Source organism: Ictidomys tridecemlineatus, chromosome 4 (genome assembly GCF_052094955.1).
Source record: "Ictidomys tridecemlineatus isolate mIctTri1 chromosome 4, mIctTri1.hap1, whole genome shotgun sequence".
Taxonomy (NCBI): Eukaryota; Metazoa; Chordata; class Mammalia; order Rodentia; family Sciuridae; genus Ictidomys; species Ictidomys tridecemlineatus.
In genome coordinates, this window is record NC_135480.1 from 13,785,419 (window position 1) to 13,800,215 (window position 14,797).

General features: G+C 36.6%; 1 protein-coding gene across 1 annotated transcript; it reads left to right on the forward strand.

The window, feature by feature from the left end:
• Nucleotides 1-5,459: 5,459 nt before the first annotated feature.
• Nucleotides 5,460-6,383, forward strand: LOC106145087 (olfactory receptor 5B3). Its single transcript, XM_013361286.2, has one exon. It carries the CDS (start codon nt 5,460-5,462, stop codon nt 6,381-6,383), a length of 924 nt encoding a protein of 307 aa, XP_013216740.2.
• The last annotated feature ends 8,414 nt before the right edge of the window (nt 6,384-14,797 follow it).

Below are 14,797 nucleotides of genomic sequence, written 5' to 3' on the forward strand. Positions count from 1 at the left end.
GTCCTCAAGGTAGGGACATAGAACAAGGAAGCAAAATAGAGAGCCAAGAAGTAAACCCACAGGTCCGTAAGCAACTGACTTATCAAATGCACTTTGAAAAAAACACAGTCTTTTAATAAATGACATGAAGAGAATTGGATAGCCACAGGCACAAGGACCCAAAAGAATCCAGACCCCTCTCTCTCAGTTCAAAAACCACTCAAAATGCATGAAAAATATGAACATAAGAACAGAAATCATGAAACCAGTAGAAATGGTTTAGGACATTGGATGAGTAAAGGCGTTATTTATTTATTTATACAAATAAATCCCCAATCTCAGAGAACTAAAGTAGAAATAGACACATGGGATTGCAATAAACTAAAATATTTGTGCACAGAAAAAGCAAATAATCAAGAGAGTAAAGAGACAACCTACAGAATGGAAGAAGAGATTTGAAAACTTTACATCTATCTAAAAGGGCATGGGATATTCAGAATATAGAAGGAACCCAAAACTCCAGAGAAAAACAGAACACAACAAACATAAAACCCAGATAAGCAAATAACCTGATTAAAAATGGGCAAATAGATCCAAACGGACATTTCTCAAAGACATACAAATGGCCAACTGGTATATGAATAAAAGCTCAGTTTCACTAATCATCGGGGAAATACAAATCCAAATCACTGTGAAATGTTACCTCACCACAGCAAAGCAGCCTTATGGAAAAACTAAAACTAACTAGTGCTGGCAAGATGTAGAAGAAAGGAAAGCAACCCTGTATGTGGTGGGTGGGAATACAGATTATCACAACCATATGGAAAACTGTGATCCACCAATTTCAACCCTGAGTTTAAATTCAAAGTAAATTAGGTAAGCATGGTCTACTAATTACATCTATCCAGGAGGCTGAGGTGGAGGATGGCAAGTGTGAGGCCAGATTGGCAAGTTTGGGAGACCCTATCTCAAAATTAAGTACATAAAACAATTTAAAAGGGTCAGGAATATAGTTCAATGGTAGGGAGCCCTGGGTTCAATTCCAAATAAATGAATTCAGCCAGGGGGCAGTGGCTCCAGAGGTGGAGACAGGAAGATAGCGAGTTCAAAGCCAGCCCCAGCAATGGTGAGGCGCTAAGCAACTCAGTGAAACCCTGTCTCTAAATAAAATACCAAATAAGACTGGGGATGAGGCTCAGTGATTAAATGCCCCTGAGTTCAACTCCCCCCCTCAAAAAAAATTTAAAAAAATGAATTCAAAGGAAATGAAATCAGTATGTCAAAAAGACATCTGTACCCTAGTGTTCTCTGTGTGATGCTTCCAATAGCTAAGATATGGAAACAAACTAAATGTCCAAGAACTGATAAGCGGATTAAGAAAACGTGATACATATGCATTAAGAAATTTGGCTCAGTTAAAACAAAGAATGAAATCCTGTCATTGGCAAAAGGAGATCATTATATAAAGTGAAATAAGTCAAGCAAAAGACAGTTTCTGAATGACCTCACTCATGTGTGGAACCTTGAGAAGTCCTTCTCACAGAAGTTAAGAATCAAGCAGTTTTTACCAGAGGATGGATATAGCAAGGGGCCGGAGTGTTGTTAGGAGCAAGAAGATCTGGTGAGCGATGGCACAGTAGGGAGACTACAGGTAACTCTTAAGCAGTGTGCACTTCAAAAAGCCAGAAGCAAGGATTTTGAAGGTTTTTACCTCAAAGAAATGATAAGTATTTGAAGACACAGATATGTTAAACTTTGCTTAAATGGTACACAACTGTGTTTGTGTATAAGACAATCCAATGGTATGAGTCAATATATACATTTTTTGTGTTTTCATTTATCAGTAAAAATAAATTTAATTTTAAAAATATAATAATGAGCTTGATCCCTAAAGGCTTTTTAATTGCTTCTTCCTTAGAAAATCAGCACAGGAAATTGTAGATAGTCTCACAGAAGAAATCTCCAGAGGTCTCCAAATCTGTATAATTCTCTCTGGATCTCCATGAACTTGCCTCTGAAATCCCAAAGACTCCACATCACTTTGTTTTAGAAGAAACACACTAGATGCCAGCTCCACTGGACATCCTTTCTTCATCTGCTTGATTATTGTTGGTATGCAGCCTTCTTCAAACCTAAGGGTTTGCTATGAGCCTTCAATTATGGTCAGAGAAACATTCCAAGGGAAAAATCACATTGGTTGACTTTTAAATGATATTATTTTTATGAGACGTTCTTTGGATGCTTCATTTATTTATAGGCATGATCTGTGAATTGAGAGAAGTAATATTATCCTAATTCTATGTAGAAGGAGGGGTAAGTAATTCTTCATGAGATGATTTGTGGATCTTTATTGATTTATTTATTTTCAGACACAGTTATGTGAATTATTGGAGATATGTAATCTTATTATACTTACTATACAAATATGGAAGTAATGAATGAATCTTTTAAAGAAACAGAATTAGTTGGAGATTCAGAACTTGGTTCATGTTTTTTTTTTTAAGAGAGAATGAGAGAGGAGAGAGAGAGAGAGAGAGAGAGAGAGAGAGAGAGAGAGAGAGAGAGAGAGAGAATTTTTTTAATATTTATTTTCTAGTTCTTGGTGGACACAACATCTTTGTTGGTATATGGTGCTGAGGATCGAACCCGGGCCGCAAGCATGCTAGGCAAGCGCGCCACCGCCCGAGCCACATCCCCAGCCCTGGTTCATGTTTTTATTCTTTCCTCTGTTTTTCCCTGTGTTGGGAACTTGGAACCTTTCGAACACAGCCTTAGTCAGAGCTCTGTTAATGGTACTTATGCCATATTCCAGGGCTGGTGGAAATTTCAGTCTCCTTGTTCTGGGTTGACTATTCTTTCTTTTCCAGCAAACTTGGAAGTTTCCATAAACATTTAAATGAGGATAAAATTCATACCAAATCTGAGAAGCAGCTATACCTAAGATTTATTATGAAAGATAAATAGATAGTTTCAATGTTTCCAAAAAACTTTGGTGTTGTACATGTCAGAAACTTCCATGAAAGGAATCTCAGCATCTCTAGAGGCTCAGGCAAGAGGATCCCAAGTTCAAAACCAGCCTCAGCAACTTAGTGAGGCCCCAAGCAACTTAACAAGATCTCGTCTCAAAATAAAATATATGTTTTTTAAAAAGACTGGGATGAGGCTTTTTTTGGAATCCAAGTGCCCCTGGGTTCAATCCTTGGTACAAATAAAAAAAAAAAATTCCTTGAGAGGGAACTTAGAGATTCTCATGAAAAATCAGTTCTATTTCTTATATACATGACAATAGTGGAATCTTCAAAAATGTGAACCAAACTTAAAACATGACATTCTGCTTGATTAGGTAGTAATTTCATATTATTTATATACATTTTCTTCTCACTTCTCAGAAAGTGAATTACCCTGCTTTAAACTACACAAGGATCCTACATAAATTACTAAGCTCTGAGCTGCATGTAAGTTTTCCCACATATTCTCAATTTCCCCATGTGCACGCGTGCATGCACACACACGCACAAACACACTTTTAGATGCAAAGTTCTGATCACTGGTTGATGAACACAACTTATGATAAAAGACCCGTAAATGCTGAGGGTCAGAAGAATGTGTTCAGGGGCTGACTTCAAATTGCCAGAGGCTTAGGAGAAAGATGCAGGAAGAATAGTTAGTATTGGATGGATATCCTTCCCCAAGCTACAGTTCCAACAAAGAAATTCAAAATACTGTTACACAAGAACAGATTCAAATCAAACAGTTCACAATGTGGAACTTGCCACCAAAACAGAAGTGATAGCCCATAAATCTGGAAGCTTCCAGTGCTTGTTTCTGTGATTTGGCTATGGAGTGACAGTAAGGAATGCAAGAATGAGTTTAAGGAACAAGAATTCTGTTACTCAAACTAAAAATTTAAAATTGGGCAGATAAGGAGCTCAAGAAAGAAACTTTAAAAAGCATTGGCTCACGCGGACTATCAAGAGCTGCAATCTCTATTTGGGGTAAAAATGGGAGTTCATAACCCACTTGAATCTAATGTATGAAATATGATATGTCAAGAGCTTTGTAATGTTTTGAACAACCAATAAAAAAATTTTTAAAAAAGAGCTATAATCTAATGCTTGGAGTAAGGACTGATTGAGAAACACAGAAGGTACAGAAAATCTCAGTGGCCTCATAGGGGAAGAAAGGCAAACTGGGCAGAAATGTTCAAAGACTTTCAACTCACCACAATAAAAGACCTCCATGTCAACCAAAGTAAAGACAAGCATTCCATCCAGATATCTTAAGTGTTAGTTTTTATGAATTATTTAATTTAATTTTTGGTTACTTATTTAATTCTTATGATAACAACTGCAAGTCTTATTACTGTCTTCATTCTGCGGTTGGAAATATGACACTCAGGGGAGTTACATTAGGACAAATGCCTGGTAGGTGGCATATGGCAGCATCTCTTCCAAGCACCTGAGCTCCATGTCTGCCAATCCTGTTGATGTGCCTTCTCTCAGAACTGTCCCTTCAGGGGGAGCATACTCTAACCACACCAGTCACCCCTCCACATTACTGCGTATGGAGATTTGCTGGCACAATTCAAGAATTAACATCATCTTCAACCTATTCAAATTTCACCCTGTCAGCTGGTGTAGGTGTTCTACTTATACAGGCTTTAGATTGTGTAGATTCTGGGGCATCTGTTAAATGCATTCAAAGCTTGTCAATTCATTTATGACTCTTTTTAGCTGAGTGGGTCATTTCATTCGTTGTTTGTTGGCTTATTACTTTTCTTCTGATAAAAGGAAAACACAGTGAAGAAGGTGAAAGCATTTGATTCACTGTTGTACCCTAAACAGTTTTGGATAAAGGGGACAGGGAATAATTGCAAAGTGAATCAACTTCAATTTGTTTGAAATCCAGTTTAAAAAATTAGATTTAGGAACTACTTGACATGGGTTAAAGTTGGGATGAGTCCAGGACAGAGATTGACAAATAGTACTTGTATCAATAGAATAGATTTCTCATGCTTAATAATTTAAAGGAGTATAACAACTCATTAAAATCATAATACTGCTGAGAGGAGACAGGAAATGTGCATCTAAACTGACTGCAAGAGTTCTGGACAGATGAGCTGCATGGAAGCATCAGCTTTTCCTAAGCTCAGAAGTGAATTCACAGATAGGTATATACAGATATTTTGATTAAATCATTAAGTAGTCTATATGTGGGTTAACATTATAGAAAAATTCAAAATTGGGCAGATAACGCATAAAGAGTCTTCAAATTCATAGAATTCAACCCTGTATGTAATTAACTGCAACACATTTGATTTGTAAGATGTGATTTTTCAGGAGAATCCCAAATTATAGATATTGGTAGAAAGAAATAACACATTTTCCATGCATACTTTTGAGAGCAATTCAAAGTCTTCATTATTCTGTACTTTTTCCCCGCTTGACTATAGAACATCAAGAGATTCTCAGACAACGTTGATGGAGAACAGGACAGAAGTGACACACTTCATCCTGCTGGGACTAACCAAGGACCCAGGTCTGCAGCTTCCCCTCTTTTTGACCTTCCTCCTCATCTACACCATCACTCTGGTTGGGAACCTGGGGATGATCCTGTTGATTGTCTTGGACTCCCGTCTCCACACTCCCATGTACTTTTTCCTGGGCAACCTGTCGCTGGTGGACTTGTGCTACTCTTCAGCTGCCATTCCCACAGTCATGGGTGGGCTCCTTCCTGGAGACGAGGTCATCTCCTATGGTGCTTGTGCTGCTCAGATGTTCTTTATTACAGGTTTTCTTACTGTGGAAAATTACCTTCTGTCCTCAATGGCCTATGATCGCTATGCAGCAGTGTGCAAGCCCCTGCACTACACCACCACCATGACAACTAGTGTGTGTGCATGTCTCATCATAGGCTCCTATGTCTCTGGTTTGTTGATTGCCTCCTTCTACATTGGGGACACCTTCAGTCTCACCTTCTGCAAGTCCAATGTGGTCCATCATTTTTTCTGTGATATTCCAGCAGTAATGGTTCTCTCTTGCTCTGATAGACACATGAATGAGCTTGTTCTTCTTCCTGTCTGTGCCTTCAATGTGGTTTTTGCTCTCATTGTTATCTCCATATCCTACATATTCATTTTTACCACAATTGGAAAGATGCGCTCAGGTGCAGGCCATCAGAAGGCGATATCCACCTGTGCCTCCCACTTCACTGCAGTCTCCATTTTCTATGGGACCACCATCTTCATGTACTTACAACCTCTCTCTAGTCACTCCATGGACAGTGACAAAATTGCCTCTGTGTTCTACACTCTAATCATCCCCATGCTGAACCCTGTTGTCTACAGCCTCAGGAACACGGAGGTCAAGAGTGCTTTCTCTAAGATTGTTTTAGTGGCAAAATAATTTTAGCGTTTAGATTAAATTTGTTGGGGTGCATAATACTTGTTCATTCCTTTCATTGTCCATGTTTTGTCACATTTTAAAACCCACCTGACTTCAAGTTCTTTTACTTCTGCGAAAGACTGTGGTCTGGAAAAAAGAAACAATAGATTCAGAACCATAATACTTGAATGAGAATATATCTGATATATTGGATTTTCTTATTAAAAACTTTATTAAAGGTATGGATGCATTCAATAATTTCCCATGCAATTTTTTCTACATCAATGCAAATATATGTAAAATAATTGCAGAAAATCTCACAAGGAAAAGAAATGGAGACTGGTGAATCGTGACCATATTTGCACATGGGTGTGGCTAATTTGCCAGAATGAAATGTCATGTGGATATTTTTGGTGTTGAAGTTAATGTGTTCTTTGACTGGATAAAAGGATACACGAATAGGAAACCATTTTACTGTGCAGCTGAGAGGATATTTCTGAAGCAGTGTAGTTTGAAAAGAAGTAAAGAAGATCTGTTCAATCAGTGTGAATGGCCATTGTACAATTCAGTAAGGACTCACCTGAACAGAACACAAAGGGGAGGAAGAACAGTCATCCCCTCTGTCATTACTGAACATCCATGTTCTTTCTTAGACAGCATAGCCAGTGCTTTTCAAGCCCTCATTCTCCAACACTTACACAGTTACCCCTCTACCCACCTCTCTCAGGCCTTTCTACTCACTGAGTTCTAACACCAGCCTTCCTGATTCTCAATTTACAGATAGTCAAGCTGGTCCTCCTTCACCTCTATAATCACGATACCATAACGGATCTCTTATATGTGCTGTGTATTGAATTGATTGTTTCCCCTGACTAGTGCACTAGTACTTAGTAATCATTATTTAATATTTGATTTCTGTTTGAATATAAATGCATATATAATATTTTTACCTTTTCCCACTATTGTAAGAGTCCCAATTTGAGGAAAAAAATAAAACTTATTAAATGAAAGTATGCACTTTTACCTTGCATGTTTTAACAATAGATGAATAAATCTGGAATCTCATGTGAATTAACATTTCTTTTTGAGTCATTTGATATAAATAACAGATTTCTATTTTAATTTTCAAAGGATACATAGCCAGAACACCAGAGATATTGAGGAAAAGTAACAACAGTTTTAATGTAGCTATATATTATTAAAACTTTACAGATTGTTAAAAATTTATACTGAGAAAAAAATAACGTTGGACTTTTTTGAAATGCTTTGAACTTAATTCTGACCATTCCTTTTTACATTAGTTGGGTTGTGTTCTCTCTTGCTGCTCCCTAGAGTTCCACCCCACTTCTCTGATTTTCTTGCTATTGCTTCACAACTTTATCCATGATCTGGCCCCAGGGCCTTGGCAATAGCCATTCCCTGAGTGGAATGTTTTGTTTCCATTCAAGCCATTGCAGATATGTTTCTTGTCATGGAGTCCTTCCCTGACCACCTTTATAAACAGTCCCCTGCACTCCCCACTCACACCCTGCACTCTCCTATGTTGCTCTTCACAGTTCACAGTTCTTATCACCCCTTTCCAAAGACATAGTCACTTACTTGTTGCTCATTTATCTTCCTCATCTAGAATATGAATTCCCAAGATGTCTGTTTCATAGAAGATTCTCAAAAATATTTGTTAAATAAAGGAGCAAATTAATTAAACACTGAGTGCTATTGCAATAATAATTTGACTTTTGAGGCAAAAATAACAATTCTTCCTGCAAGTAATTATTGAGAACTATTACTCATTCTGTTTAGCTGTAATGGGGCAGGAAGATATAATCAGAAGATTAATTACCTTTGTGAACGTGAACCATATTATATAATACCTTATAAATAAGCAGTATTAATATTTAACTCATGGAGCTTCAATATGTTTTAAAGATTGTGCTATAAATTCCATAAGTGTCATGTACTTTTCTTCTTGAAAATCCCTTGAGGATGACATGATTTCATATATCCTCTGGACCAAAAGAGAAGCTAAAATTTGAAGATCCCTTACTCCTTATAGGAATTTGAGGCAAAGCAAACTAGATACACAGAACATGTATATAATTATGACATCTATAAACATGAGGAGAGATAATGTTGGGAAACACGATTATCCACAGGCCTGGGTTCAAAAGTGGAACTTTGGAACTTCTGTAGCACTAGGCAGAGATCTGCACACAGGCAGGAGGTATTCAATTTTGTTCTACAGCAGTGCCCGCTGTGTAATGTGCCACAGTGTGTACCCAAGACTGTGAAGGTCCTACCAGCTGTGTTCTTCAGGCACAATCTGACAACAGTCAACCTGAGTGGGTAAGGGACTTCCTTCACCAATCCAACCCCTACCACAGGAAGACAAGTGTGAAACAAGACACATTTATTTTGAGGTGGGTCAGCAGAGTAAGCTCAAGACTTTTCATTGGTATTAATTGGTGGCTGGCAAAAACTAAGACTAGGCAGATGCAAAAGATCAAACACTAGACTACCCTTGGGGAAAGCATCTGGCATAGCACTAGTCTTGGGTGTATACCACAGGACGGTGACTCTGGAAAAGGAATGGAGGCTTGCCTTTTTCCTAGATGCTTATATGGATGATCTGTGCCTGCTATACACTCCCCCAGATCATCTGAACAACACATCAAATGTGGAGTAGGACAAACCTGGGCTTAGATTGCCCTCTAGTACTAAAACAGTAGCAACCTATCAACAGCAGACTCCTGGAATTTGAGCTTGGGCACTAAGTTCTCAAACACTTAGTGGAAGTGGTATAGATGCCACCAAAATAAGCAGCCTGCTTAACAATTCTGGGAAGACAAGTCCAATCAATTTCAGATTGGATAGACTGGATTAAATACCCAACTTAATAATGATCATATGATAAAGCATACCAACTAGTATCAAGAGCTCTTAAGAAACTATGTTCTCATGTAACAATTCAAATAAGATGGCAGGAACTGGCCAGATAGTAAGAAGTAGGGATGACTTAGAGAATTTGAAACATGTTTTATGGAAACTCAATGAGCTTGAGGAAAACTCAGAGAAGTGATTCAATACTCTACAAGTTTAAACAAGGAGATGGAAGCTATTTACAAAATTAAAGAGAAATCCTGGATGTGAAAAGTATACTCAGGTAAATTAAAAGCACAACAGAAGGCAAAAAAGCAGACAGATCAAAGAGAAGAAAGAATTTGTGATCTTGGCAAACGGAAGCTTGAAAATGCACATTCAGAAGAGTAAAAGGAAAACAGAATGAAGACGAATACAGAAAACTTGAGGGAAGATTGTAACAGTATTAAAAGAGTAAGATTCAGTTACTGGGTCAGGTGTCATAGTCACTGGATACAAGCCAGTTTAGATCAACTGGATCCATCCCAAGATACCTCATAGTCAAGCTGGCTAAGGAAAAAGATCAAGATTCTCAAGGCCACAAGAGAGAGAAAAAAAAAAAAAAAACAGAACAAAACAACTTCTCAGCAGAAATCTTCCAGGCACAGGAGAGTGGCAAGAGGTTTCACAGGGTTAAAGGGGAAAAAAAAATCTGCCAACCAGGAATCCAAGGAGATCTTTTTTAGAAATGAAGAACAGATAAAGGTATTTCCAGACAAAGAAAAACCAAGATAAGTGATCTTCAGTAGGCCTGTCCTACAAGAAGTGCTAAAGGAAGGTTTTCAAACAGAGACAGTCAACATGGGAGCTATTAAACTAACAGGTAAGAGTCATTCTCAGACACATTCAAAGTGCTCTGATGCTGTAAGCATGATGCATAGACCATTCATATCTTTGATGAGAGGTAAAAAAACCAAAAGTCTAAATTTAACTAACTAAATGAATTTTAAGAGCTAGGAAATATAGAAAGATGTAGAAAGGGATATGAAAAATTCAACATAGCAGGGAATGAATGGAGTGCAAATGGAGTGTTTTCTTATCAGTCTATTTTCACTATTTTATTTATTTTCTTAGATTTATAATCACTTTAAGTACTACCTTTTCAAAAACCTGTTACAGTTAAAAAAAAAAAAGGAAATTCACTTGTGTGTGTTTTGGTAAGAAGAAAACAAAAACAGTCAACCCCAAAACAATAATCAATGAATCAAAATACACCACCATAGGAAATCTCCTCATCACAAGGAGAATATAAGAAAGTAAAATAAAAAAAGGAGTTATAATGAAACCAGAAAACAACTCACCAAATGGTGTTAGTATGACCTTACCTATCAATGATTATGTTGAATGTAAAAGAATTAAATTCTCCAGTAAAAAAAAAAAGACACTTGAATGAGTGGATAATAAAACAAGACCCAGCTATGTATTTATTACAAGAATTTAGTTTGCCTCTATGGATATAGATAGATAAAAAGTGAACCATTGGAATAAAATATTCCATGCAAACAGAATTTGCATGAAAGCAGAAGACATATCTGATAATACAGACTTAAAATTTTTAAAAAGTAAAAAAGGCGAAACAGAAGTTCTCTATTGATAAAAATATTAATTCACAAAAGGAAGTCATAATTCTAAATATTTATGTACATTATATTGGAGTAGCAAATGTGTAAATCAAAAGTATTTGACATAAAGAGAGAGATGCTTGCTATAACAGTAATACTTGTCGGCTCTCACACTCTACTTTGATCAATGGACAAATCATCCAGTGGAAAACCAACCAAGGAACAGCAGAGTCAACTGCACTTAGACCAAAGGGAACAAACTGACATTTTATGACACAAATGAAATATACACATTCTTCTTATTAGCACATGCAACATTCTTCAAAATAGATTATGTCATAGACCACAAAATTTCTACAAAAATTTTCAGTTGAAATCTTACTGTTTTTCTTTTCTGACCACAATGCAATAAAGTAGAAATCAATAATAAGAAAAAATATGGAAAACGTAGAGACACATGAAAAGTAAACAAGCTAATTTTGAACAACCAATGTGTCAAGAAAGAGATTAAGAAGTGCATTTTAAAATGTACTGAAACAAATGAAAATTGAGATACAACATACCAAAACCTAACAGATAGCGCAAAAGCAGTACTGACAGAGAGAGAGGTTGGCAGCAATCAATACCTATATCAAAAAAGCAAAAGGATCTTAAATTTAAAGCTCATCTTTGCATCTCAAGGAACTAGGGAAACAGAACAAAGAAAACTAAAATAGTGTAAAAAAAAAAAGAAACAGAAAAAGTCAAACCAGGAAGAAATGGAGCCTTAAATACTCAAGATCAACAAAACAAAGAGCTGGTTCTTTGAAGGATAAACAAAGTAGATGAATCGTTGGCTTGAAAACTAGGAAAAATAAAGATATAGATAAACCAATTCACAGATGAAAAGGAAATCTTACAGCAGACATCAGAAACACAAAAGCATGATATTACTATGAACAACTACACAGAAGAAAATTCAATAACCAATAAAATGGACATAGACACCAACCAAGATTGAATCATAAAGTACCAAAAATCCTGAATATAACCAGTAGCAAGGAACGTTATTGAACCAATAATAAAATCTCACAACAATTAAAATCTCATGCCAGATGTCTTCACTGTGAATTTCTAGTAAAAAGAGCTGTTACCAGTTCTCCTTAAATTATTCCAACTATGCAAGAGGAAGGAATTCTTTGATTTTTACATTTTCTTAGCTGACAATACCCTGATACCCAAACCAGGTAAGGACATAATGAAAAAACTATTAAAGAGGCCAATATTCTTGGACATATATCAAAATTCTTAAAACACTAGCAAACTGATATCAGCAGCATAACTGGAAGATTATTCACTAAGGCCAAGTTGGAATCATCCCAGAATGAAAGAAGGGTCAACATATGCAAATCAATAAACGTGATGACAAAACTATGTTATCATCCCAATAAAAAGGCATTTGATAATATTTAAACTTCCTCTATTAAAAAATGCTGAACAAACTAGGTGTAGAGGCAACACACTTCAACACAATAAAGGCTATTTACATTAAACCCACAACTAACATTGAACTGAATGGGGATAAGCTGATCTCAGATCTGGAACAAGGCAAGAATGCTCACTTTCACCTCTTATCAACAGGGTGTCGGAAGTTCTAGCCAGAGCAATCAAGCAAAAGAGAATTAAAGTGCATCCATTTTGGAAATCACATTTTCAAGGTTGAAAAAAGATATAGGACCTACAGAAAATCCCAAAACCTCACCCAAAAAATTGTTGAAATTAATAAATGAATTCAGCAAAGTTGCAGGATACAAAATCAGCATTCAATAATCAGTAACATTTTTATATACAATAGTGAACTCTCTGAAATGGAAATCAAGAAACCAGTTAATTCCATTTACAATATCTACAAAAAAAATAAATTACAGGAATGAATGTAAGCAAGGAAGAAAAAAATTCAAAGAAAATTTCAAAATATCAATAAAAAATGAAGATGACACAGGAAATAGAAAAACATCTTGTGTTTATGGATTGGAAGAAAAAAATGCTGTTAAAATACCTGTAAAACCCAGAGGAAGATACAGTTAGATACCAATCCCTATCAAAATAACAATGACCTCTTCACAGAAATAGAAGAAAAGAAACCAAAATTTTTTTTATGGAATTCAAAGTTCATGAAAAGCCAAAGTCATCTTGAGCAAAAGTAATAAAGCAGGAAGCATTGAACTACCTGATGCAAAACTATAACCATGTTGGAGGAATTAAAGGCACATTAATGTCATCAAGTTAGGAATATAGAACAAGGAAGCAAAATAGAGACCAAGAAGTAAACCCATGGGTCTGTAGGCAACTGACTTATCAAATGCCCCTTGTAGAAAACACAGTCTTTTAATAAATGACATGGAGAGAATTGGACAGCCACAGGCAAAACAACCCAAAACAAACCAGACCCCTCTCTCTCAGTTCAAAAACCACTCAAAATGCATGAAAAATATGAACATAAGAACAGAAATCATGAAACCAGTGGAAATGGTTTAGGACATTGGATGAGTAAAGACATTATTTATTTATTTATTTTTACAAATAAACCTCCAATCTCAGAGAACTAAAGTAGAAATAAGACACATGGGATTGTAATAAACTAAAATGGTTGTGCACAGCAAAGGAAATAATCAAGAGAGTCAAGAGACAACCTACAGAATGGAAGAAGAGATTTGAAAACTTTACATCTATCTAAAAGGGCATGGGATATTCAGAATATAGAAGGAAACCAAAACTCCAGAGAAAAACAGAACACAACAAAACATAAAACCCAGACAAGCAAATAACCTGATTAAAAATGGGCAAATAGACCCAACCGGACATTTCTCAAAGACATACAAATGGCCAACTTGTATATGAATAAAAGCTCAGTTTCACTAATCATCGGGGAAATACAAATCCAAATCACTGTGAAATGTTACCTCACCACAGCAAAGCAGCCTTATGGAAAAACTAAAACTAACTAGTGCTGGCAAGATGTAGAAGAAAGGAAAGCAACCCTGTATGTTGTGGGTGGGAATACAGATTATCACAACCATATGGAAGACTGTGATCCACCAATTTCAACCCTGAGTTTAAATTCAAAGTAAATTAGATAAGCATGGTCTACTAATTACATCTATCCAGGAGGCTGAGGTGGAGGATGGCAAGTTTGAGGCCAGATTGGCAAGTTTGGGAGACCCTAACTCAAAAATAAGTACATAAAACAATTTAAAAGGGTCAGGGATATAGTTCAATGGTAGGGAGCCCTGGGTTAAATTCATAATATCACAATTAATAAATGAATTCAGCCAGGGGGCAGTGGCACATGCCTGTAATCCCAGTGGCTCCAGAGGTGGAGGCAGGAAAATAGCTAGTTCAAAGCCAGCCCCAGCAATGGTGAGGTGCTAAGCAACTCAGTGAAACCCTGTCTCTAAATAAAATACCAAATAAGACTGGGGATGAGGCTCAGTGATTGAATGCCCCTGAGTTCAACTCCCCCCTCAAAAAAAATTTAAAAAAATGAATTCAAAGGAAATGAAATCAGTATGTCAAAAAGACATCTGTACCCTAGTGTTCTCTGTGTGATGCTTCCAATAGCTGAGATATGGAAACAAACTAAATGTCCAAGAACTGATAAGCGGATTAAGAAAACGTGATACATATGCATTAAGAAATTTGGCTCAGTTAAAACAAAGAATGAAATCCTGTCATTGGCAAAAGGAGATCATTATATAAAGTGAAATAAGTCAAGCAAAAGACAGTTTCTGAATGACCTCACTCATGTGTGGAACCTTGAGAAGTCCTTCTCACAGAAGTTAAGAATCAAGCAGTTTTTACCAGAGGATGGATATAGCAAGGGGCCGGAGTGTTGTTAGGAGCAAGAAGATCTGGTGAGCGATGGCACAGTAGGGAGACTACAGGTAACTCTTAAGCAGTGTGCACTTCAAAAAGCCA